This window comes from Glycine soja, chromosome 12 (genome assembly GCF_004193775.1).
Source record: "Glycine soja cultivar W05 chromosome 12, ASM419377v2, whole genome shotgun sequence".
Lineage (NCBI taxonomy): Eukaryota > Viridiplantae > Streptophyta > Magnoliopsida > Fabales > Fabaceae > Glycine > Glycine soja.
Genome location: NC_041013.1, coordinates 40,014,415 through 40,038,503, shown reverse-complemented (window position 1 = coordinate 40,038,503; position 24,089 = coordinate 40,014,415). Strand labels below are relative to the sequence as shown.

General features: G+C 27.5%; 1 protein-coding gene across 2 annotated transcripts; it reads right to left on the bottom strand.

Annotated features, from left to right (window-relative positions):
• Positions 1-379: 379 nt before the first annotated feature.
• LOC114378451 (RING-box protein 1a) lies at positions 380-2,685 on the bottom strand. 2 transcript variants are annotated; one of them, XM_028337041.1, is made up of 5 exons: positions 2,489-2,685; positions 2,359-2,409; positions 2,203-2,262; positions 793-864; positions 380-705 (listed from the first exon to the last, which is right to left on the bottom strand). In XM_028337041.1, exons 1-5 carry the CDS (start codon positions 2,622-2,624, stop codon positions 644-646), a joined length of 381 nt encoding a protein of 126 aa, XP_028192842.1. In that variant the 5' UTR covers positions 2,625-2,685; the 3' UTR covers positions 380-643. The 2 variants fall into 2 exon arrangements, with proteins under 2 accessions (XP_028192842.1, XP_028192843.1); XM_028337042.1 differs by having other exon boundaries at positions 380-681; positions 2,489-2,684.
• Positions 2,686-24,089: the final 21,404 nt, after the last annotated feature.

Sequence of the window (24,089 nt, the reverse complement as noted above, 5' to 3'; positions counted from 1 at the left end):
TATTAGGTGTATATTGGGTGTTTTAACTAGATCATTAGGTTAAGAAAATATACAATAGGTTGGATGGTTATGGAAAAAGAAAAGAAAAAAAAATCTTAAGTTCAGTTAAAAAAAAACTAGATCATTAGGTTATTCTTCCTGCTTGCATTTTCCATTATTCTGCATGCTGCATTACAAACTAACGCATTTCTTTTATCACTCGATTATAAATCCAAGTAATGTCACAATTCCAAAATTCTCCGTAACAACTTAATACAAAGTACGAAATGAAATCGAAGGATTATGTAGTTGGCAATTAAAACACATTCGATACTTTTTATGATTCATTAGGATTGTTAAGAACATGTATTAGACAGAACTGTTTGTATGCTATTCGTGATTATTTGCATGCTATAATATTCCATAAATCTTTTGTCATTGAGTGAATTAACACCACCGTATTTGCCACAGTTAGAAATAATGATGTGGATCGAAAGCATTTAGAAGTGACTCTTCTGAATAAAATTCCAATAGGCAAGCAAAAGACAACAAGTAATGTAGAGCTATTTTTTTTTTTTATCAGCAGTTATGTAGAGCTATAAATTTGATAGAAATGCTACAATCCAAATGTCCAAGTTGGAAGTAGCTCAGCCGCATCAAAGTTCTAGTGACCGTATTTCTGAAATTCCCACTCGCTATTATCTATACCACCAAAAAAACAAAACACTAAACCACTGAGAACACTGAATAATCCTTTGAGTCCAAACAGTAAAAGAGGTGGAAAAAGGTGGAAAAGGAACTCGATCCACATACCTAGAGGACATACTTGACGGGTCTTGAGCCATCGGCTTATGCAATGGAAGTGAAAAGCATGGTTACAAACTCCTGTACAAGATTCAGGTCTTACTAAGCCAAAACGTAACAAGTAGAGAAGCATATATATACTAGGAGAAAGGACCTACGCACTTTTTTAAAAATCCTTAAAAGCATTCAATATGGATTTTTACCCTATGTTGCTCTGTGTGGGGAACAGGTACAAGTATCTAATACAATATGCAAATGTGAGAATATTTTGAAAAAATTAACAGTGATAAATAAATAAAATATTATCCAGATGTGATTATCCTATCACAACTTAAAAACCCAAGCGAAATGCATTATGTCTCTCTAGCAACTTCACCACACCCTTATTCCCTGCTGTTTCCCACTCCCTTGCTGCTGCCAAGGCCTACCACAAAAGTTGTCATCACAATAACTCATATGGTGAGGCCTGAGGGTGAACACCTGTTCTGTGTGATGATTTTGAGGAGGGTAAGATTGAAAGTGAAATATGCCTCGAGGGAGGTATTAGGTGATAGTGAGACTTTATGTATTATGGATTTTTTAACTAACATTCATCACTTAGGCTGTGGGTAATTCCTTGGAGAAGTGTTCAACTCACTTCCTAATCATAATCTGTTTGCACCCAGAGAGGGTGATGTTCCCTTTGGACAAGTGTTCAACTCATTTCCTAATGAGTTTTACTTATGAACAGACTATTTGCATGGCTCATATGAGCATAAAACTCAACTTTATAGTGGAGCAGGGTGTTCATTTTATGATAAGAATGATGTCCAATCAAACAATTTCACAACCACATGAATTTGAGCTGGTGGCTGCGGCATCATGAAGATTAGGCAGCCAGACAAAAAGGAAAACACTAAAAGATGAAAAAAAGATGCTCTACATTATATGCTTAAGAAGCTGACTTTGCATTAGTAGAAAAGTTTAACAGAAAAGGAGGACGAGCAGAGTATATGTATTAAGATAATTGAAAAACATATATACCAGGAAAGACCATCTGAGTAAAAAGCCTAAATCAGAGCTTAAGGGCGAGCAAATTGCACCCTTTAACTCACTGAAGGAGTAACAACTAACAAGCAGTCACACTCACAACACACAGTATACATAGCAGATGATCAAAACATGTTTTTTATTAGGTTTATTGTTTTCAGACAATCCAATCATCGTGACTCAAATACCCCCTCACTTAAAAAATCCTATCAACAATTTCCATCACCAATAAACGAATACAAAACGTCAGTAATTCACTGAAATTTTTTCTGCAACAAAATTTAAAACAAAATCCCCAACTAATTCAGGGGAAAACATGTAGATAAAAATAACAGGAATGAACAAAATGACGCATTTAACAGGAGAATATTAAAGGGCTTCAGAGCGTACCCCAAGCTACAGTGCATTCCTCGCTAGTGGCGCTAGCCTGGTTGGCCTGGCACTCAATACCTAAACCAGTAATCAAACTCAAATCGAATTAGGTTATTCTCTTAGAAAAACGATAACTCACAACACACAGACAATAAGTTGAATTAACACGCTTACAGAGATCCATGATATGGTTCCGACAAATAGCGCAATTATCCACGACAATATCTGCAAAGAAAGAATAATAAATTAAAAGAAAGAAAAGAAAAGAAAATTAGGGTTTGGGAAAACGTTGAGAGAGACGCACCCCAAGCCCAGAGGGAAACCGCATTCCACTTCTTGATCTCGAAACGCTTCGGCTTCTTGGTGGACGAAGAAGGACCGGCGCTGCTGGAGGCTTCGCCGGCCGGAAACACGGTCACGTCGGAATCCAGTGTCGCCATGATGCCTCTCGGACTCGGTCAGAGTTTTTCAGCCTTGGGAAAAAAATTCTAAATGCTAAATTCTAATGTTGTACATATCTAGAATGGATTGGGCTGGCTATGTTTTGGGCCTTCAAAATTGTCCAAATTGGTTTTTTTATTGACCATGGTTTTATTTTTTATTTTCTCTTGATTTTGGATTGGGAATATCTCTAAATGGATTTTATAGATACTAATCTTTTTTAAGAGGAAGACACTCTTGAAGTAAAATTTTAGAGTATTACTTTTTTTTAACAAAAGCTTTTTTGAATTTGGCTATTATGAGGGTTTACCTTAGAGATAATAAAGTACAATAATAAACATTAATAAGAAAATTAATGGTTGATATTGTAATTAATCTCAATTTTGTTACATGTGTATTTGATCTTATTATAAAATTTAATTGTTGATTTTTTAATAAATAAGTATCCATGTTGTTTTAAGATTAAGAAGATCTATTCAAAACAAAGATTCAAAAGATCAAAATAACAAGTTTATTATTAATTTTTGTTTTATTCAAGGATTATTTTAATTAGAAATCATTGGCAATGCAGATATTTGGCCTCAAAGAGTGTTTAAGGCCTTTAGCTTTTCAAGGGAAACCTCGAGGTATCTTTAAATATTTTGAGTTTTGCCTCTCCCCATGTTGTATTGTTGTAAATCACAAGTTTTGAAGATAATCTTTAAATATTTTGAGTTATTGCCTCTAACTTGTGACTAATCTCCAATTCGAAACATAATCACAAGTTAAAGTTTATTGCCTCTCCCCATGTTGTATTGTTCTAAATCAAATTCAAGTTCTTTTTACAAATTCAATATGCGTCGTTAACTATTGGGTTACAAAATACTATTTTACCATAGCATAAAAAAGTTAAATAATCATTTCAAAAAATGTTTGTGGAATAAAATATGTCTCGCTTAAATTTTTTGAAATTACCAAATATAGTTTGAAAATATAGCATGCTTGTTTTAACGCCCCCAATCAAAATTAATAAATACAAACCTTAATAAATAAATATATTTGTTAATTAGGGTCATGCTAATAAACTCATATGAGTCTATGGGTTCTCTAAAAAAATGAGTCTCTGTGGGCAAAGTTAATTTTCAGTCACGAGAGGTCCAGTTAAAATATTAAAAGCTAACAAATGATTAGTTTAGCCTTGTTTCTGACAAGCAAAATTAGTTAACTTGATTAAAAATAAGTATACCAACAGTCTTGGTCCTTGTAGTAATTGTTGTAAGGACAATTCCATAAGGTACCAGGTTCGAATCAAATAAAAGAACATACATATGAAACAAAAAAATATTAAGGTTTCAGTCTCATTATAATTCCCAAAACACTTTGCATGTCATTAGTTGGATGTACTACTATAGCCATTGGTTTCGGTATAATTTAAATTCTTGAAAAAGAAATTTTGTAATACAAATGTCGATTTATAATAAAGTTAAAATTATCAACACATCACATGAATTACTTGGTAATATTAAAATTTTGGAATTTAATTTGACCCATTTAATATATAGTACTCTAACAAAAAAATTAAGAAATAATATGTAAAAATATATACATTATCAACCAATCAAAAATCGTTCTATAAAAAAAGTTTATTACTTTTTACAATAAATAATTTAAAACTTATATATTTAACATGATTATTTATTAGTGAGGATATACCAAATTTAAAACTAACATTACATTACAATTAATCTAAAAAATTAAACCTATCATTATATTAAGTCAGACTAATATATTCAAATTTAAATTATATTTGTTCAATCAACAATTCATAGGGTTGAGAGAAACTGAACTCAGATAATAATTTCTTGAATTTTAACTCTAATAAAAAAAATATGATTAAGAAAACAATTTTATTAAAAAAATAATCAGTCAAATTCTAATAAAAATTAATTATTGATAAAATTAATCACAATAACACTCTAACATTACTCAATTCATACATTTTATCGAGATAATCAAGCTGACTTACCCAGTAGCTTGGACTATATATATTGACCGTTGTATCAGATGATATTTATGTTTTCATATAAAATATGAATATATTTATTGGACGGTATATACATTAAATGTAAGATAAATACTTCCTTTTTATTTCATTATAATTGCATTCTTTATTTTCGATCTGCCACGTTTAGGTTCATTTAGACACAAATATAAGAAAATATAATATAATTATGCATAGGGAAAAAAATCTGCTATATATATAGACCATACATTATTCTCACCAAAACAAAACCATACATATTACGTTTAAAAAAAAAATCATACATTATGCATTAATGTTAAAACTTCTCAAAATTGTAAAATTTTTTTCTCGATCAAGTGTTTGCTGAAAACTTTCTTCCTTATTTAAATTAATTTGTTGACAGCAAGCTAAAAAAATGAATAAGATTTATTCATCACTTTTTACATCAAGCACCATGTGTACCCAAATTTGCCCTAGCAGCCATATACCAAATATAGGTAGGTGGTTTACTTAATTAAAGAATTATTCAACTATTTTTATATGCACCAAATTCATTTATTGTAGGGAAATGAAATGCTGAAATCCCTTCCTCAATTGAACCTTTCTTTAAGATTAGATAGGCAACATATGCATCCTGCCGATTTCAAGTCAGAAGAAAGAAAATTTAAATTTCATAATCTAACCTTCTACCAACAATACATATTGCAATAATAAAAGCATTAAAAGAAGTGTATAGATACATATAACAATAAAGATCATAACAATTAATATACATATTTATTGCCAAGTTTTTTTTTTTTTAACAATGCAAAGTTTCTTAGTTACATTAAAGAAGGGTTTCCGTGATATCGTTCGTAGAATGTCATCACCGTACGTATAGGGTCGTGTTAAAAGATTAAAAGAAACAAAAACACTGGAGGGGTTTATGTATAACTCAAACTTTCAATTGTATATATATAGTAGTACCTCATTCAATATAAAGAACCTTTAATTGCGTGCATATTTATATTTTTTGGTACATGTTGTGTTTATGTCTATGCATATTATAAAGTAATCCTTTCCCGCTGCATATATAGATATTCGAAATAAATGGAAAAAGATGCCGTGTTTATATACAAATTAATTTAAAGTGCTAATAAGAAACAATTTTTAAAATAAAAAATAAAATTCCCATAAAAAATTTTTTAAATAAAGTAACAAAATTTTCAACTAATCCATGGATATTTTTAAATTTAAATAAATTTTATAGCTAAAAAAATCGTTATTTTTTTATAAGAAAAATAACGTTATTGTTTAAACAACGGAAATCATACCATTTAATAAGAAAAAAAATCTAAAAGAGATATTCTAATTATTAAAATATATAATCATATTTATTATATACGAATAAATTAGAGAGGTAAATTTTTTTAAAATAACAAATAAATCAAACATATGTTATTTTTAAATTTACAAATATTAAATTTTTTTATATAATAAAAATTATTTAATTTGAAGTTGACTAAATTTAGGTATTAAAATTTGATCAAATAAATGATGACAAAATATGATATGTTTTAAAATAAATCACATGATGCGTTCAGAGATAAAATTAAATTCAGAGAAATCCGAACTTAAAAAAATACTCAAATTTAGATTATAAAATTTGATTACTGAGAGAAACTCCTAGTTAATTATTAGTCATAAAATATTTGAAAATCTTACTACTGTAGTTATTGTTAAATTTTTTTATTATCAAAACTTGGATTTTGATTTACATATACATGTACAAAATATGACTTCTTTTGTAAAAATACTTTCCTAGGTAAGAATACGTAAACAACTAATAATAATTATCTAATCGAAATTAAAAATAATAAATAAATGAGACTAAAATATTTAAAAATTAAAATTTAGTATAACCATTATATCTCTAAAAAAGTTATAAAAAATAATCAAATCTATAAAATTATTCTGTCACTCTTCTTCAAGATTATCATTAATGCATAATTATCTCAACCATTATGATCATCACTATTTTTACTACCAAGACAGTCATCATTGTCATCACTCTTGTCATCATAATCATCATTGTTATCGTCACCATCATTGTCAACGGTAATGACACAGTCATGGTGACAAAAGTGGTTGCAGTCATAGTCATAGTGGTGGTGGCACACAACAATGGTTATGTCGAGGACAGTGATCATGATGGTCAGGACAATGGCATTGACTTTCATGGTGATGATAAATTAATTGAGATATTTTAAAAATTGATAATTGAGATCTTTTATAGATTTACTTGTTATTTGCTAAATCTTTTAGAGATTTAATGATATATTAGATATTAATTTGAAATTTCAAATATTTTAATTTCAATCGTCTTTTTTTTTTTAATGAGAATAACCCTCTTATGTGATAATGAGAGCTATCATTCTCATCCGTTAAATTAAAGTGAAAGAACAAAATTAAAACATTTTAAAGTCAAATTAAAGCTTGATTTAACTATAAAATCTTTATAAAATTTATCAAACAAAAAATCAAATATTTTAAAGATTTAATTTTCGCTAAGATTGTTACCACAATCACCATCGTCATCATCATCAATATGTTTTAAATTTATGAAAGAAGAATTTGAATTGAAAATTCTATTATTGATTACTTATAATTATTTTGCATGTTTAGTTTTTGCACTTAATTTTCATAACAATTATCTTAATTCTTTTCATTTATTGCTTAGTTTGATCTCAATAAGTTAGAATTTAATGTTCTTTTAGATTTTTAGCTTAATAAAGTTATTTTTAGTAAATTCATTAGTTTTAGTTGTGTTTTGTAAAGTTTTGGTACATCAATAAGGAAGAAAGAATTTTTGGATTGATGAAGTAATGTGCTTAGCACGTCAAAGTTAGCTTGGAAGGCCATGTGGCAAGCGTTTGGAGGTTGTTGGGGGAAATTTGAAGTTTGGTCTCACTCAGAGCAAGATGTGCGTTAAGCGATTTGTTCCCACTACCAAATACTTGGGCTAAACGCACACCTCAGGCTAAGAGCAATCACTTAACCAAGTGTTGTTTTTATATATGTGTTTAGCGCAACTCTTGGGCTCGGCGTGCAAGCCATTTTGTAGAAACGACACTGCAACCTTGTTTTCATTAGGATGGAGGATAGCATCAACCAAGTGTTGTGTGTGGCGACTTGGGAGCTCTCATCTTCTATTTCCTCTATTTCTCTTCATCTTCTCCCTTCCATTTTGTAATTTTGAGGTCTTTCATGATAATGAGAGACTAATTCATTCATTGTTGGAGGACTGTTGCTAAACTATTATCATGTAATTAATCTTTATATCTATTCAATGTTATTTCTTATGTCATTGCTTTTTTCCATTTTGATTATTTGTTTTATAGTTTCATTATCTTAGCTTTAATTCTTTGCTTTTATTGTCATTGGAAAATACTTTGAAAAGTGAGTTTTCAATGGAGCATCTAATGAATGTTTCATTTAGGAATAGAGGAATGTTTGTTAGTACCATTAGTAATCAAATATATGAAAGTAGTTTTTAATGGGTGTTATGTCTAGGGATGAAATAATACTTGTTAGCCTTGTTTAACCTTTGTTCTTGAATCCAACTAATTTAGCTTGACTTGTTAAGGGATTAGGAGTTGAGTTAAGAAATTTAGGCTCTCTTATATGAGGAGTCATGGTTAGAGTAGTATCTAGGTTGAGGTAACATTAGAATGAACGATATATGATAAAGAAAATCTTTGTAATTACTAAGATTGTTAGTTTAGTGTAATCAAACCCTCAACACTTCATTTATTTTGCATTTAGCTCATCTCGTCCACTAACTATATTTGTGTTTTTATTCATCTTTAATTTGTTTTGTTTTTAGTTTAGAACCAATTTTACTTTATATTCTTTTACATTTAAAACAAAATCTTATTTGTCTAGAACTTGAATTTACACAAATAACTTGATAGAAACAAATTCATGTGCATATGATACTTAGACTTTTTATTTTATACTATTTGCACGATATTTGACATGTTTGTCAATAAGATATCAATTACAATAATTAAGATATATTCTACTTATAGGAGTTAAGGGATATACGGAAAGGGCTTGTCCGTTGAGGATGTTAGACGCCTCTTTCTGTCCTGCAGGCTGCAGTTTTTTGAATTAGGTATGCACTAAAACTTATGGCTGACTTGAATTCTCTTTTGTTGGTCTCGCTTTTTGCTTAAATTTGTTTATTCAGCATGGTCAAATTCTACCTAGGAAAAAATTAAGTGGAGAAGTGTTCTTATTTTATTTGGCATGCAGAAATGTGGTTTGTTTAACTTATGAGGAGTGATATACTTATAGCTAGGAAAGTTTATATGATTTCTATCTTAGATTTAATTAAAGTTTGATCGTGGTTTTAGTTTTTAAAAAATCAGAAGGCTCTTATTTATCTCTCTCGAATTGGCCATATTGACTTTCTTTGTTGTATCTCTCAGAATTAATATGTTTAGCATAATTTATAAAGGATTTAGAGTACTTTTTGTACTCTTCTAATAATATTTTACTTATAAAAAAACTAAGATTCTTATTTAAAAAAATGTTATTTCGTCTCATTATATATAATTGTCGTGTAAAAAATATTGTCGAAAATAATTATTATTTTAGTTTTTTAATATAACATTTATTATTTTTTCACTCATATTCATTATAATATTAATGATAAACAATAAAATCTATAAATAAATTAGAGATGCTATGAAGATAATTTTGTAAAATTATAATTATTTTTTCATGTATTTATTATTATTATTTTTTGGTTGTATAAAATAATTTAGGAGATTATTATTTTGAGACGGAGAAAGTAATAAAATAAAATCCACATATTAATTACTTGTTCAATGTTATCAACGACACACATTGATAAAATTTAATTAATAGTCATGGGCGAAGTGTACAAATTGAGACACTAAAAACAATTTTGTTAATTGGATGTTAAAATTATAATATTAATTCTGCGTACCAAAAACAATAACTGTACCAAAAGAATTATAATATTAATTAATTATTTTTCTGATAATAAATAACTTTGTGTTTTTTAACGTCTTATTATGTGTCTACAAACACATGATAAAAAATGGTCAATTATAACAATAAAATCTTTCACATCAAAATTAGCAGACAAAATGCGCCCCGAGTAATAACCTTGTATATTTATTGAATTATGAATATATAGGATGATTCTAGCAATGTCACCTTATTATGATTTCACTGGATCTCAGGTTAATTTTTGTCAATTAGAACAGAACAACGCATTGACATTAATGTTTGGCCTTAAGTAGTTACAATCACTATTTATAACCAAAACTTTCATTAGGTCTTAATCAATTGACTCAGGTCCTTGAGTTACAAAACCTCTCAATTATTATTATTATATAGGACAAAGAGTTGAAAAATCTAATTAAGGAGATACTAACACTAGGATACAATATTGAATTCCACGAGAAGAAATCAAGATTGACCTTTGTTTGCATAAATAAGTAGGCGGCTATAATTATTTAATGGCAACTACAAGCTAATGCCTTCAATTGCGCCGGTGAGCTACCTTGACGACGTCTTTTAAGTGTTTGCCTGACTTAGTCATTGTAAGAGGCCCAACCTTCAACTATTTAAAAAGCCAATAGAGTTATCCAGTGGATATAACTCAGTGCCTAACAAAACATTGGTTTTGTGTGCAAAATTTGAATTTAATTTTCACAAAAACATCATTAGAAAGGATAAACAACTTTAAGTACTGTGATCAAGTCTTACATCAAGAATTAATCTCATAATTAATTAAAATTATTAAAATTTATGATAATATCTTGAAATTTTATCGAGAAATTAAATATTTTAATTAGCTCAGTTACAAAACAAAATGAAGAGAACTAGATTTTTTTTCTTCATGTATTCATGTTCATGTTCAGAGATAATCTTATTTGAAGTAGAGTTAAATATTAAATATTAATATCTCTTCCGATATAAATTTAAATCTTGATTTGACATGTAATAGAAATTCAAACCTTGATTTTACGTTGTAAAATACCAACCTCTTCTACTAGATTCAATCCCGTTTTGTAGCTAATTAAGAGAGCTTTCTTGTGTTCTTGGTTTGACCTAATCAGTAGGAAAGACTGTTTCCTTATACACTTTTACTTCTTCTCTTTTAAGTCAATGATGACAAATATGGGATTGGGAGCCACTTGCCTTTGCAACCAGGACCACGACAGCTACAACTACATGCAGATCCCCAACATATATGGATATGGACTACATCACCATGGCCTACAACAAATGTACATGCTGTTTTGGCAGCACTCGCCAACAATAGAAAATATAACAAATAGAGAAATTATTTGTATTTAATTTGTACAAAAATTCGGTGCAAAATATTATATAAGAAAAAAGAGAAGAAATAAGATAGCTAATGTGATGGAAAAAGATATAGAGGTAAAAAAAAAATAGTAATAAAATATATATGTTGTGTGAATTTTTTATATGAATATAACTTTACCAAATAATGGAGTTCTAGAAAAAAAATCAATAAATAAAAATGAAGCAAATAATAATTGAAACGCCCAACTGCCCTGAAAAAGAAACAGGCAGGTCGAAAGTCAGAAAATGAAACCCTAATAGAATATACCAACAGAAGATGGAAACGACCAGCAAGAATTTGTCTCACGAATTGATTTAATAAACGGTTCTAGGGCAAGATATATAATGAGTGTACCTTTCTAGAACACAGGCCACGTTTGGACCTACTTTGTCCTCCAATTAACCAGCTAGGTGTGAGAACTTCTATAACATTTAATTTATAACCCTTGCAAATCTTAATTATTAGATCGAACATATTAAAGAAAAGATAAATAAGTTTCCACCAAATTTTATATTTTTTGCACAAGAAAAACTAAAATGAAATAGAGGGTGGGGGGTTGGATCAGCTGGAAAGACAGAGACTGAGAGGAGACAGAAGCTATGCCATCTTGAACATTAATTGAAGAGAGCTCAACGAGATATCACGAGGATAGTAAATACATATTGATGGAGCAAGGGAATATTTAATTAAGTTCTTGTGGATCATAAAATCATTCTCTAATTAAATAAAGCAGTAAACAAAGCTATTGAGGAATTATTGATCACAGGGACCCATATTAAAGTGAATAATTAATTGGAAAGTGCAATAAATAATAAGAATTGGTTGATGATGACGAGACAGGGACTGGTGGTTTTAAATATTACCACATATGTTCTTTAAATGTGGAGCTAGGGATCCCTACGTTCGCTTTCTATACGTATTGCTATTCATTATCCTTGTATAAAAGTAATAACAAAAAGTCTTTTTAATTTTTTGGTGGGATCATAACAAAAACTCATTTTCTAATGGAATTATACTTTTCATGTTATCAACCTTTAATAATATATAGTTGACGAAGATTAATTTCTTTTTCTGCCAAAATTGGAATTCTGTAAATTAACAGCAAAACACTACAACAAGAAACTTGACATAACACCACAATTAATTAGTATATATATGAAACAAATGAAATCAACAAACTTTATGAAATAGGAAAAGTTAACAACATCCACCGTTTATTTTATTTAATGAAGATTAACTTATTATTATTATTATTATTATCATTATTATCATCATCATCTATTTTGTAGTTTTATTTTATCACCTAAGCAAGATATCATTATACATGGGTACAAGGATACCCAAAAACGATTACAAAACAAAGAATATTAAATATAGAGTATAGACTATATATTTAAATGAATATTAAAATTCTTACAAAATTTGATAATTCAACAATTATAAAATTCCAAAGTAATATTAAAACTCATCGATCATAAATTAAGTCTTGAATATAAACGTAAATAATCCACATGAATATATGCCACCGAATTGAATATGTAGATCACTTGGAGTTGGAGGAAGGTTAAGTTAAATAAGGTTCAGGAATTTGAATCATTAACAATGTAATTATGTTAAAACTTGAAGAGATTATTGTTTATAATAATCTTATTTAGTTATATTTAAATTAGTCATGTGTCTAATATAATAATTTACTATTTAGAAGTTCTCATGAGATAATATCCACATAATTATTTATTGTGTCAGATTTAAATTATGAGTTGAATATATTTTTTTCCTGAAAATCATCAGCTGAATATAATGTCTATAGTTGTATACAAAATGTTATTGTTCTTTTATACGAAGTAATTTTTTAAAAACTATGGATATTTTTTATTGGTCATAATTTTTTTGAAGTCAAATATATCATTATCAACATCAAAATATTTATTTAAAATATATAACACAAATTATACATTTAATTAAATTGAAACTAATAAATAATTCTGTATTAGTTAATCTACACACTATCTGTGAAGACGTTCCTTCTGTTCACCAATGTCCATTGGATTAAGGTGAATGTTGATCGCTGAATTACATTGAACGGAGAGTATTCGGGCTTGTAGTGTTCAGAGATTATACATATTCCTCATGTGCCTGGCTCGTGGGTTTTACATATAATATTGATATTGCTTCTATTCTTATGTCTGGGAAATTTTTACTGCCTTCAAATTGTTCGAAATATACTGACACTCATTATTAATTGTGCAAATATGTTCCACAAAATTAAAGACCTCAAATAAAGGAATTAATGCTGGTTGGCGAAATATTTAATGTTCTCACAGCATGTCTTTGGATTTTTATCTTCTGCATTGCTAGCTCTTCCCTAGTGTTACAAGATAGTAATACAGGAGTATCTTTTCCTCGTGCTGTTGCTTTGGAGTGTTAGTATAAATGTATAATCCTTTATTTCAATAAAATGTTAAGAGAGAGAGAGATTAATTATGAGCACCCTTTCCTTTTAATTTTAAACATTTTTTTAAAAAATAACAGTTACCTTTTGTCCTTAGCTTTTTGAAGATTCTATATGAGACACGAGATGTAATAACATTATTTTGTTCATTCAGGATCGGAACAAAATGAATGAGCTGAGATCTAAAATAAAGTTTAAATTTGTTTACATTTAAAATGAAAGAAATAATGTTAGTTTTTTTTGTTAACACGTGTGACTTTTTGTTAGTCTTTTTATTTTACAAAAAGTAATAATATATATATTTTAGTTGGTGGATCTAGAACTTAAACTTTAATTAATTATTATATCTCGTCTTTGGCCGTTGTGTCCATTGTTGAAATGTTTTGAACTTTTTTTTTTATCTCGTTTCTTAAGTTAATTCAAATTGAATTTGAAAGAAATATGGTGAAATTTGAATTGGGAATATTCAGGAAAGCACGTTTGCAGTTAAGAGTGTGGAGTGTAGACTTGAGTACGTGAAGATAATGATCATGCATTCGATGTAGTGACGTGCAACGTAGGCAAAGTCGGGTCCATCATGTATGATGAGCTGCAACCTCGTGCTCGCGTACCGTACGGCATCTGCTTAGTTTACTATTTTTAATGATTTAATAATTTCAGTTAATTGCCGAAGTTTAACAAGATAGTTTAGTTTTTTAAGTATAGAATCATTTGTAACACATCCTCTTATATATTCTTTTGAATGAATTATTTCTTGAATTTTTTTTTTATTAAAAATGACACAAAATTATGGATTTTATATATCTTAATAAATCTCAACTAATAAATGTATTAAGAAAAAAATGTTAGAATTTGTTTCTGACATTTCTCTCCTTAAAAAATTTAGTTCGATAATCGAAGAGATTTACTGTTAATAGGAAGATATTATTGGTAAGACAAAGAAAATAATATATTTGTAATCTTTATACTTTTACTTTTAATTAAATGCCATCAAGGTCCTTGTATTTTTCATATTAATAAATTTGATTCTTAAATTTTTTTAAATATGTGCATTTAGTAGTTCTAAATTTTTTTTAAAAAAACATGATAAATTCATAGAGAAGATTCATTAAATTTATATTTTCTTAAAGTTTAATGACCAAATTCATTGACATGATAATATAGAAATTAGAATCCGTGATTACATTTAACTTAAAAATATAAGGATTAAAAATAAAACTTAAACAAAACAATTTCAACAACAAAATAAGTAAAAGAATCAAATATAGTTTTTCAGAAAACGACAATGATATCGGCCCTGTTACATACGGCATATGACCCCACGGAACTCCCATACCCAGATGATGTTAATTTGTCAAAATCTTCATTAATTCGTAAAGGTCTCATTTGGAATGTAATTATTATTATTATTACAAGAATAATAATAATAATAATATACCCCTCAAAAAAATATTGATAATAATGCATTAAAACTGAATTGCTGTTTTACTTTAATTTGTACTATATGTTTATTTGTGATAAACAAAATGAATATAGACATAAAAGATTTGTTACCTCTTATATGTTATATATGTGAGATTTATTTTGTCCCACACATTTAAATTCTAGAAAGAATGGTAGCTCAACAGGACAGGGCTGGGATGGGGAGTAGTCTCTCATCCCCAACTAACCCTGTCCTCGTTCTTGATCCTTATTGTGGGGTTTCTTTTTCTAATTTCATTTTTGTGGGCTTTTGCAATCCTTGCAGGATTCTGAAATTAAAAAATATATATATATTAACTTTAAATTTTAATATAAGTAAATTTATAGACCCAAAACATAAATAAATAAAGCAAAAATATTTTTTTTCTCTGAAATTGAAAGAAAACAAAAATAAAAAATGAAACGTTACGAGTGAGTGAGCCATGTAAGCAATACTCAGATTGCATTCAGAAGAGTCTTCGCCATTTTATGCACTCTAATGCCATCTTTATCTCACAACGTCTTTGTGTTGAGTTTTCCTCTGAAGTGTGTTTTTTATTAATTTCTTCTTCTCTCTTTTTCAACACTTACATTGAAATCAAACAGCGAGAAAAGCAAACAATTGAAAAGAGAACACCAATACAAACTTCTCCTTGTGCAGCAATAGAGAAGGGTGGAAAAGAAACTTGACTCCCTGACAACAACCGAAGACGGCAATGGGTGCTTCCCAGTGAAAGAACGACACAGAGAATGTGATCGATGGCAAGTGGCGATGGGAGTGGATGGCACCACCCAATATGAGAACAAGAGTGAGGGGATCCCTGACGACGGGAGTAGATGGCGTTGCACAGTCTAAGAGCGACACCGTGAACGACGCGATCTAGGGAGAAGTGAACGACGCTTAGGTTAGGGAGAAGTGAACGAACAAGTGAGTTTGTGAGGAGTGAGTTGTTTTGTTAAAATATAAAACCAACCTTTAATATTTTAACATTTAAAATATAAAATAACAATTAATATAAAGGGTAATTATGTAATTTTCTCATGACAGGGGTGTGATCCCGTCCCATCTCTATCATGCTCACAAGAGAATATTTATCCTCGTTTCTGTCACCATGGGAAAAAAATTCTTGTCTGCGGGGCCTATACAGGAATCCCATAAAAGTCTCGTGGGATTCCCGTTTGTGAGTCCAAATTGACACCCATAAGGATAGGGAAGGATGTGGCATACATGACTTATAGTGAAAGCAACGGGGCACCCAATAGATATGACTTAGCAACATACCTTGAGTGGGGAGTAGATTTAAGTTGATTCCTCCAAAACATATTTTTAGGAAGGGATAATGAGTTTTAAATTAAGTTTGATTATTGCATAACATATTTTTAGGAAGGGATAGTGAGTTTAATCTTATGATGATTTCAAAAGACCAAAATTTATAGAGATATGTTAGAGAAAAAGGTTACGATTGATAAAACTAATTGGAAGTTAAAAAATTTGTTGGTAATAAAAAGATGAAAGTTGAAAAGTTAGCATATTAAATTATAAGTGTTTGATAAAATTAATTGTTGAAGTAAATAAAAAATATAAAATAATAAAAAAGTAATAAAAGCATCATTTACTTAAAAAGGATAATTATAAAATTTGATAAATAATTAAGGTTAAAAAATAAAAATATATAGAAAACTAAAAATTAAAAGATAAGATTTAAAAAACATTATTTCAAAAAATAATAAAAATTACTAAAAAAATTATTCATCAAACAATTAAATAAGTTTTTCAATTAATAAAAATATAAAAATGAGATGAAATACTTTGCCAAACATACTCAAACATGCATATTATGATGGTTTTTTTCTAGAAGAAAAAAATATCCTCATAAAGGGGGGGGGGGGAATAATCTGGGTTTGAAGCGGTGAAGGAAAAACACACATGCCTCACACTAAAACTATCAGGTGCGAAATACTGATGCCATTATTTTTAACCTCAATTCTTAACATTGATTTCACATAATTATAAATAAAAATATTTATTATATAACATAATATAATAATTATTAGTTTTTTAAACAATTACTCTAAACAGGAAACATTTTTAACAAAATAATAATACTTTTTTATAAAAATTATGATATAATATATTAATAATATCAAAATTAAACTTTATAATAATAAATAAAACTTAATAATTATATATTGACAGTTATTTTAGTATATTTTTTTATAATAAAGACAAATGTCAATCAATACTTTAAAAGCATTTGTAATTTTTTAAAATTGTTTTAATAAAATATGTTATTTAAAATAATTTTAATATTAATACATTATTAGTATAAAAAAAGACATTTTGATTTAAAATGATTATTATAAAAATTAATAAATTTAAAATACATGTCAATTTATAATTAGATAATAATATAAAAAATATACTATGAATGCATTTAAATTAAATCTTAAAATATAAAACCATTTAATATTTACTTTTAAATAATTAAAAAAGTTAATGGAAAATATTTTATTTTCTTTACTCAATATTTTTAAATCACTTATCAGTGAAAACGTAAAATATAAATTACTGAGGTAGGTTTGACCCAAACCAGTTACATTAAAAGCAATAAATTTCTGGACCCACCCCAACTTTCCCTTGCAACTGGCTGGTGCATTGTGTGAAATGTGAGTGAATTTGCCAGATATTTATTTATCCAACCACACGCAACCTTTGACTTTTGCTCTAAATAATTGGCTAATCTTTAGTTGTTTTATTTTAATTAAATTTTTTTTTAATAAATAAATAATTAAAATTAAAAATTTCTATATAAAAAATATTAGAATGTTAATTTTTAATTAAAAAATATAGTAAGAAACAAAAATATAAATTATTTAAATATGTACCGATTGAGGGACCATTTGATCCATTACAATTCACATATCACAAGTCCGAACCCGTTAACGACCCCACATCCTTTCACGCCGTTCAATAAAAGCCTTCCTTTTTAATTTTGAAAATCTTTTGTTTTTGTTTTATAAAAATGAAAGTTTGGGAAGGAAACGTGAAATAATAAGAGAAGGGTTTTTCTGATTAGTATTTACATTAAGAAACTAAAAAAAATATTTATTGTATAAATCATAAAATAACATAAAAAAATCACAGATAGTATAATTTTTGGTGTCTTAATAAAAATATTTTTATTTTAAATTTGTTAATCAATATTATTAGGATAGCAAATAGTATCTGCCGTAACTGAATAGAGATGAGGGAGTGCGAGATAAACATGAAGGTAGTAAATGGCGTTTGTGATTGCAGAGCCAGCTTGCGTGGCTCAGAGCCATTAATATGGGAAGCAAATTTGCAGGGAGAGAGCGTGTGTGTGCACTGTGAAGTGCTTTGCTTTCTATGGCCAAAGTCCTTTCCTCTGTCTCAGAAAATGAATGAGGAATCTTATGATGATTATGTCCACTCACCAACTCTATATGTCAAAACCCATGTCCTACTTCTACTTGTAAAAAATAATAAACATATCCTAGGACGTCTAATTATGACAGGTTTAATCGTTGTTTCAATTCAACCTAAAATTTGAATAGAATCATTTATTTGAACTTGAACTCAATTTGATAATCAAGACTTAAAATATTTCGAACAAGACTAACTTAACCTGATTTGTGAACATAATATATTATTAGTAATATTATGAATAATTAAATCGTAAAATTAAAGAAATATATACTTATGTTTAAGAAATATTTTATAATATACTTTTAAAATAAATAATATTAATATAAATATAATATCATGATTATGAAATCTTATTTACTAACTCAATAAATTGTATTATTAATCGAGAGACAAAAGTTATATAGTATATGATAATGTATAATGATTTTACTTTTACATAATCATTTAACCATCATAAATGACTATGAATGGTAAGTTTGTTGGTTCTTCCTCCTTTTCCTCCTTTTAGTTAGTCAGATTTAATCACATCAATTTTAATTAAAAAATATTTTTTTTTAAATTATCTTTTATTAGAATTTGGTATTGAAAATAAGAAAGAGTCATTAAATGAAGGATGTTTTAGAGATATTATATTAAATAAGGTAAAGTTAATTAAATATAAGAAAAATAAACATCTCATGTTATTTAAGAAAATTAATTAATCACACTTAATCTCATCAATTTTAGTTAATTTTTCTTCCAAATTATTCTTCATTAAAACTTGATATTGAAAATAAGAAAAAATCATAAAAACTTACACAATTAAATAAAAGATGTTTTAGAGCTATTAACATTAAATAAAGGAAAATTAACAGGGTAAAATCGTTTTATATTATTATTATATAATCATTAAACTTTAATTAATATATAATTATTTTGAAAAAGATGCACTTTAACGAATGCCGAATTTTGGGCCGAGTTGAAAAGTTATATTAAAAAATAAACTCAATAGAAAATAAAGAAACTGGCAATATAAGAGTAATGATATAGTTACTATGTTTAAGAGAAAAAAAGTTCATGCAAAAATAAAATCATCTAATGAAAGGTGCACAATAAAATTGTCTAATGTAATGAAATGTGCACAATAAAAGTAAGTATTTTATTTTTTTATTAATATTAAAGACAATTCTGTAACATTAAATACATAAAATTCTTGTAGAACAATTAATATACTTATTTTAGAGTGAATTTATGGTATTTTTAGTTTTTGAAATTTTGTTTTTTGTCCCACTTTTAAAATTAATACTATTTGCCCTTATATGTGTTAAAGTATTCATTTTTTTCTCTCTAAAAGTAACACTTTTCTTTATACATGGGCTAAAGTTGGAGTATTTAAAAAAAATATTAAAAAAAACTAGTGCTATAAAATTTAAAGACTGAGACTAAGATTTAGAATTTTTCGAGGGAATAAAAATATCATTAATTGTTCTTATTAGATTTGTCAGCTAAAGCTCCAACCTATGAATCATCCTTGTCTAAACCAACTCTCAATTGAACAATTAATAAAAATTGTGACTTATTTTTGCTTGAGTTGTGCAATTCCAACTTACTTAATCTATAGGTTGAGATGGGCCAACGTAGGTTGTGTTTGGTCAAACCATTTTTTTAATTAATTTTTTAATTTTTATTTTTTAATAAATGTCTTATTTGAGGATTTTTTTTATTTGCTTATTTTTTAGGTTTGATATTCTGAATTAGTGTGTTGTTGTATTTATGTTTTTTTTTTTTTGTATTTTCCTTACATCTTTATTTTTTGTATTTATGCAGGTGAGTGAATTTACTTAATTATAATTAACCTACTAATAATGTGTTTGTTTCTCCATTGCCATGCTTTCATATGTACGTCGTCAACATGATAGAGCGAATTATTTTGTTTTGGTTTTTTCAAGTTCTCACTCTCTCTTTGTAGATGGTGTATCAGATGAAAATGAATAATATAAGCTCAAGAACCAAACACATGTGTTATATATAGACATTCTACCATCAATAATACATTTAGTTGTCATTATCGCCCATTGATGTCATTCAACATTTGGCCTTTCAACTTAAAAACTGATGAAACATTTGACCTTCTAAGTCCAAAACATTCAGACCACTATTAAGGAGTTAACCAAAACTTTTAATAGAAAATTATTATATTTTCTCACTTGGTGTAAAAGTTTTGACTCATTGACTAAAATAAGTCAATGCTCAATTTCCTTAAGAAATGAACATGTGAATCATAATGATAGTTCTTCTTGTAACGAGTAATATCATCCATTCATATATTATGACATGTTCAATTTCCCAAGTAGTATACTTAATGTGGTAATAAAACTTAATGAATAAACCCAATGTTTATTCTTGGTCCAAAACATAAATTTTCTCAAATAAATCAATGTGCACCTGAATATGAGAAAATATCACAATATAAGAGTTTCAACTCTAATCTTTATGTATACAATCATAAAGTGGAACCAAGTCTCATTCTTTCCACATGATCCTTGAACTTAAACGGTGGCATGCCCTTAGTCAAAGGATCAACGATCATTAGCTCAATGTTTATATGCTAAATGATCAACGATCATTAGCTCAATGATTACTTTCTTGTCTTTTACTTTTTCTCTAATGGCTAAGTACTTAATATCAAAGTGCTTACTCAGACTTTCACTTTTGTTATTCTTAGTCATAAAGACAACTACTGAGTTATTGCACAAAATTCTCAAAGGCCTTGAAATAATATCAACTATCTTCAGCCCAAAAATGAAACTCTTAAGTCATACACCATGTGATGTAGCCTCAAAGCACGAGACAAACCCAACTTCCATGATAGAAGTAGCAATCAAAGTCTGCTTAACACTCCTCCATGCAATAGCTCCACCAGTCATCATGAAAATGTACCTAGATGTTAATTTGTGAGAATCAACACAACCAGCAAAGTCTGAGTCTGAATAACCAATCACATCTAGATTGTCTGTCTGTCCATACATAAGCATGTAATCTTTGGTTCCTTGAAGGTACCTCATCACTTTCTTTGCAACTCTCTAGTTGCCAATACTTGGATTACTTTGATATCTTCCTAACATTCTAATTGCAAAAGCAAGGTCAGGCATTATGCATACTTGAGCATGTACTCATGCACGCCTTTCACACTGGTGAGCCGGAGAGATGAGAACTTCATGATTAGTTGACAGATAAAGCTTTAGTAAGCACCCTAATTACAGAAGAATTATTTCCTTCCATATCTTATAGTTATCTCCTTTGAGTTCAGGAACATCACATTGAATATCAGAAAAACTAACAATTTGAGAAGATGCAAAAATTCAAAAGCTTATATCAAAATTTGAGGCATATCAATCTTAATTGTATGTTTTGCCAATGTAAACATATCAGAAAATTGAATCTTATGACATTAAAATTACATGTGGGCTAAATTTTTAATTTAATAAGATACAATTAAACTTTATGATAGGATAATCAAATTACACACTCAAATTCATGTTTTATAGGTACAACATGAAAATAATTTGATTTTCTATCGCAAATATTTACTTTATGATAAAATTACCAAATTATACATCATCTCATGATTCTTATGGGTAAACCATGAAAAATAATATGACATTTTATCCTGATTAATTATACAAATATAATAAAAATTCCTGTGGGATAAATTCATTATATAAAGTACAATTAATCACAATATTATGTCTAATTTCTTATGATATTTAAATAACTTAATATATAATTTTAATCAAACTATAAATGTTGTGGCTAATCCATAATTAATCAAAATTATAAAGATCACTTAGAAATAAAACTTAATCATATGAAAATAAACCATATTATGCACTTCAAGGTCAAGATATAATATAATAATAAATACAATTCTCATATATAATTACATAATTGAAACAAAATAAATTTTTTCAGAATATATTCATACATAAAATAAATTAAATCTCAACAAATTACAAAAGTAAACAAAAACATATAAGCATATAAGAAACCGAAAAACTAATAAATATCAAAGAAACTTAAACAATCCAATGACTCATGCGATGCACGGTAAGTTGTAGGTCAATGGCTTTGTTTTGGTTGATTAAATCCAAAACCTTTAGACGACTATTAAAAAGTTAATCAAAACTTTTAATAAAAAGTTATTACATTCTTACCTTTCTCCCAGCTGTCAACACAGACATTCTCTCCCTTACTCATTTTTAAAGAAAAAAACTAGCTAATCTAACGTCACAATTAATTAAAAGTCCTAAAAAAAAATTTGTATGGACAGTTACTTGTTAGAACGATAATGTACATGGGCACATTTTAAGAAAATATTCTTCGAAATTGGACATCAAAAAATTACTATCTCTTTCACTTTGGAGTACATTTTTTAGAGAATATATGTGGTAATAAAAAAAAAGATTGAGAGATAAAAATAGTTGTACTCGTTTATAACATGTCAAGCCTTATATGTTTCATAATAAGATTCACATATAGGAGTAACTGCAACCATTTCATGACCATTGTGTTTTAGTTGTGTCTTGCATTGCATTTTTCAATGTTGTATCTATAGAGAAGACTGGATAAAAAATAAAGTGTGAAAATTTAAATATATTATAAACTTTTTTGAAGGATAAATATATTATAAACAAACATTCTATTATTTAAAAAAATTAAAACGAGAATAATAAAGTAAGAGTTTACGCCTTTATTTAATCATGTCTTATGGTATTCTTATATATTTTCATTATTTAAATTTATAAATAAGAAATTAACCATCTCTCATCTGTTTAAAACTTATCCATCTAAAGGATTTATAAACCATGTAAGGAGGGGTCAAAAATTAATTATAAACCTTAACACATACTAATACAATTTTAATGCATATAATTATTTTTAAATTTAGAAAAATAAAAAATATAAATTAAAAATAATACATCGTTTTTGTAAATTTAGTACTACTAGTACATAATATAATTTTTTTTTCCTTTTTGTTTTTGAACGCGTGGATAAAATTAAAGCATTGGTTAACATTTGCATTTTCATCAAATGTAATGAGATCCTTTTACATTATCTTCTCTTAAAATGACAGCAAAAAATTTAACAATTTCCTTTATTTAATGAACATTTAATACTTCATAAAAAAAGTAATGAAAATTTAATACTTGTTATTTAATATACTTTATTGTTTCATTTATTTTTGAAACAATTAATTACGTACAGTATGAATTATACAATGATTAATAGAGTCATTAAATTTTATTGCACTGCATTAAATCTCTCTATTACTCTATTAAATGTTCCCTTTAGTGTAATTTAGTGAAGATACAATGACAGGACAAATGAATGAAATGATAACCAACAAATTAAGTAATTGAGAAAATATTTTTTTTAATAAAAATATTTTTTTATTAAAAATAAAATTTGCTCATTTAATATTTATTTGAGAATTATGTCATATAGACCGTATATATTTAATAAGGGTATTGTTAATAAGTACTATATATTCTAAGAACACCAAGTATCCTTAAAAAAAGAAAAAGAAAAAGAAGAAGAAGAACACCAAGTAAATACTAGTGCGAAAAATCTAAAAAAAAATATTTATTAAAAATTACAGTGAAGATGTATTGCTAATATTAAATATTACACCTTCTATAAAAAGTTTACTTTTTATTTCTTAATTATTATTTCT

Coding starts and splice junctions, on each gene's coding strand:
- LOC114378451 (XM_028337041.1), bottom strand. CDS start 2,624: ATGGCGACACTGGATTCCGACGTGACCGTGTTTCCGGCCGGCGAAGCC. Junction 2,410..2,488: donor GGTTTCCCTCTGGGCTTGGG/GTGCGTCTCTCT, acceptor CTTTCTTTGCAG/ATATTGTCGTGGATAATTGC. Junction 865..2,202: donor GGAATGCACTGTAGCTTGGG/GTACGCTCTGAA, acceptor AATCTTGTACAG/GAGTTTGTAACCATGCTTTT.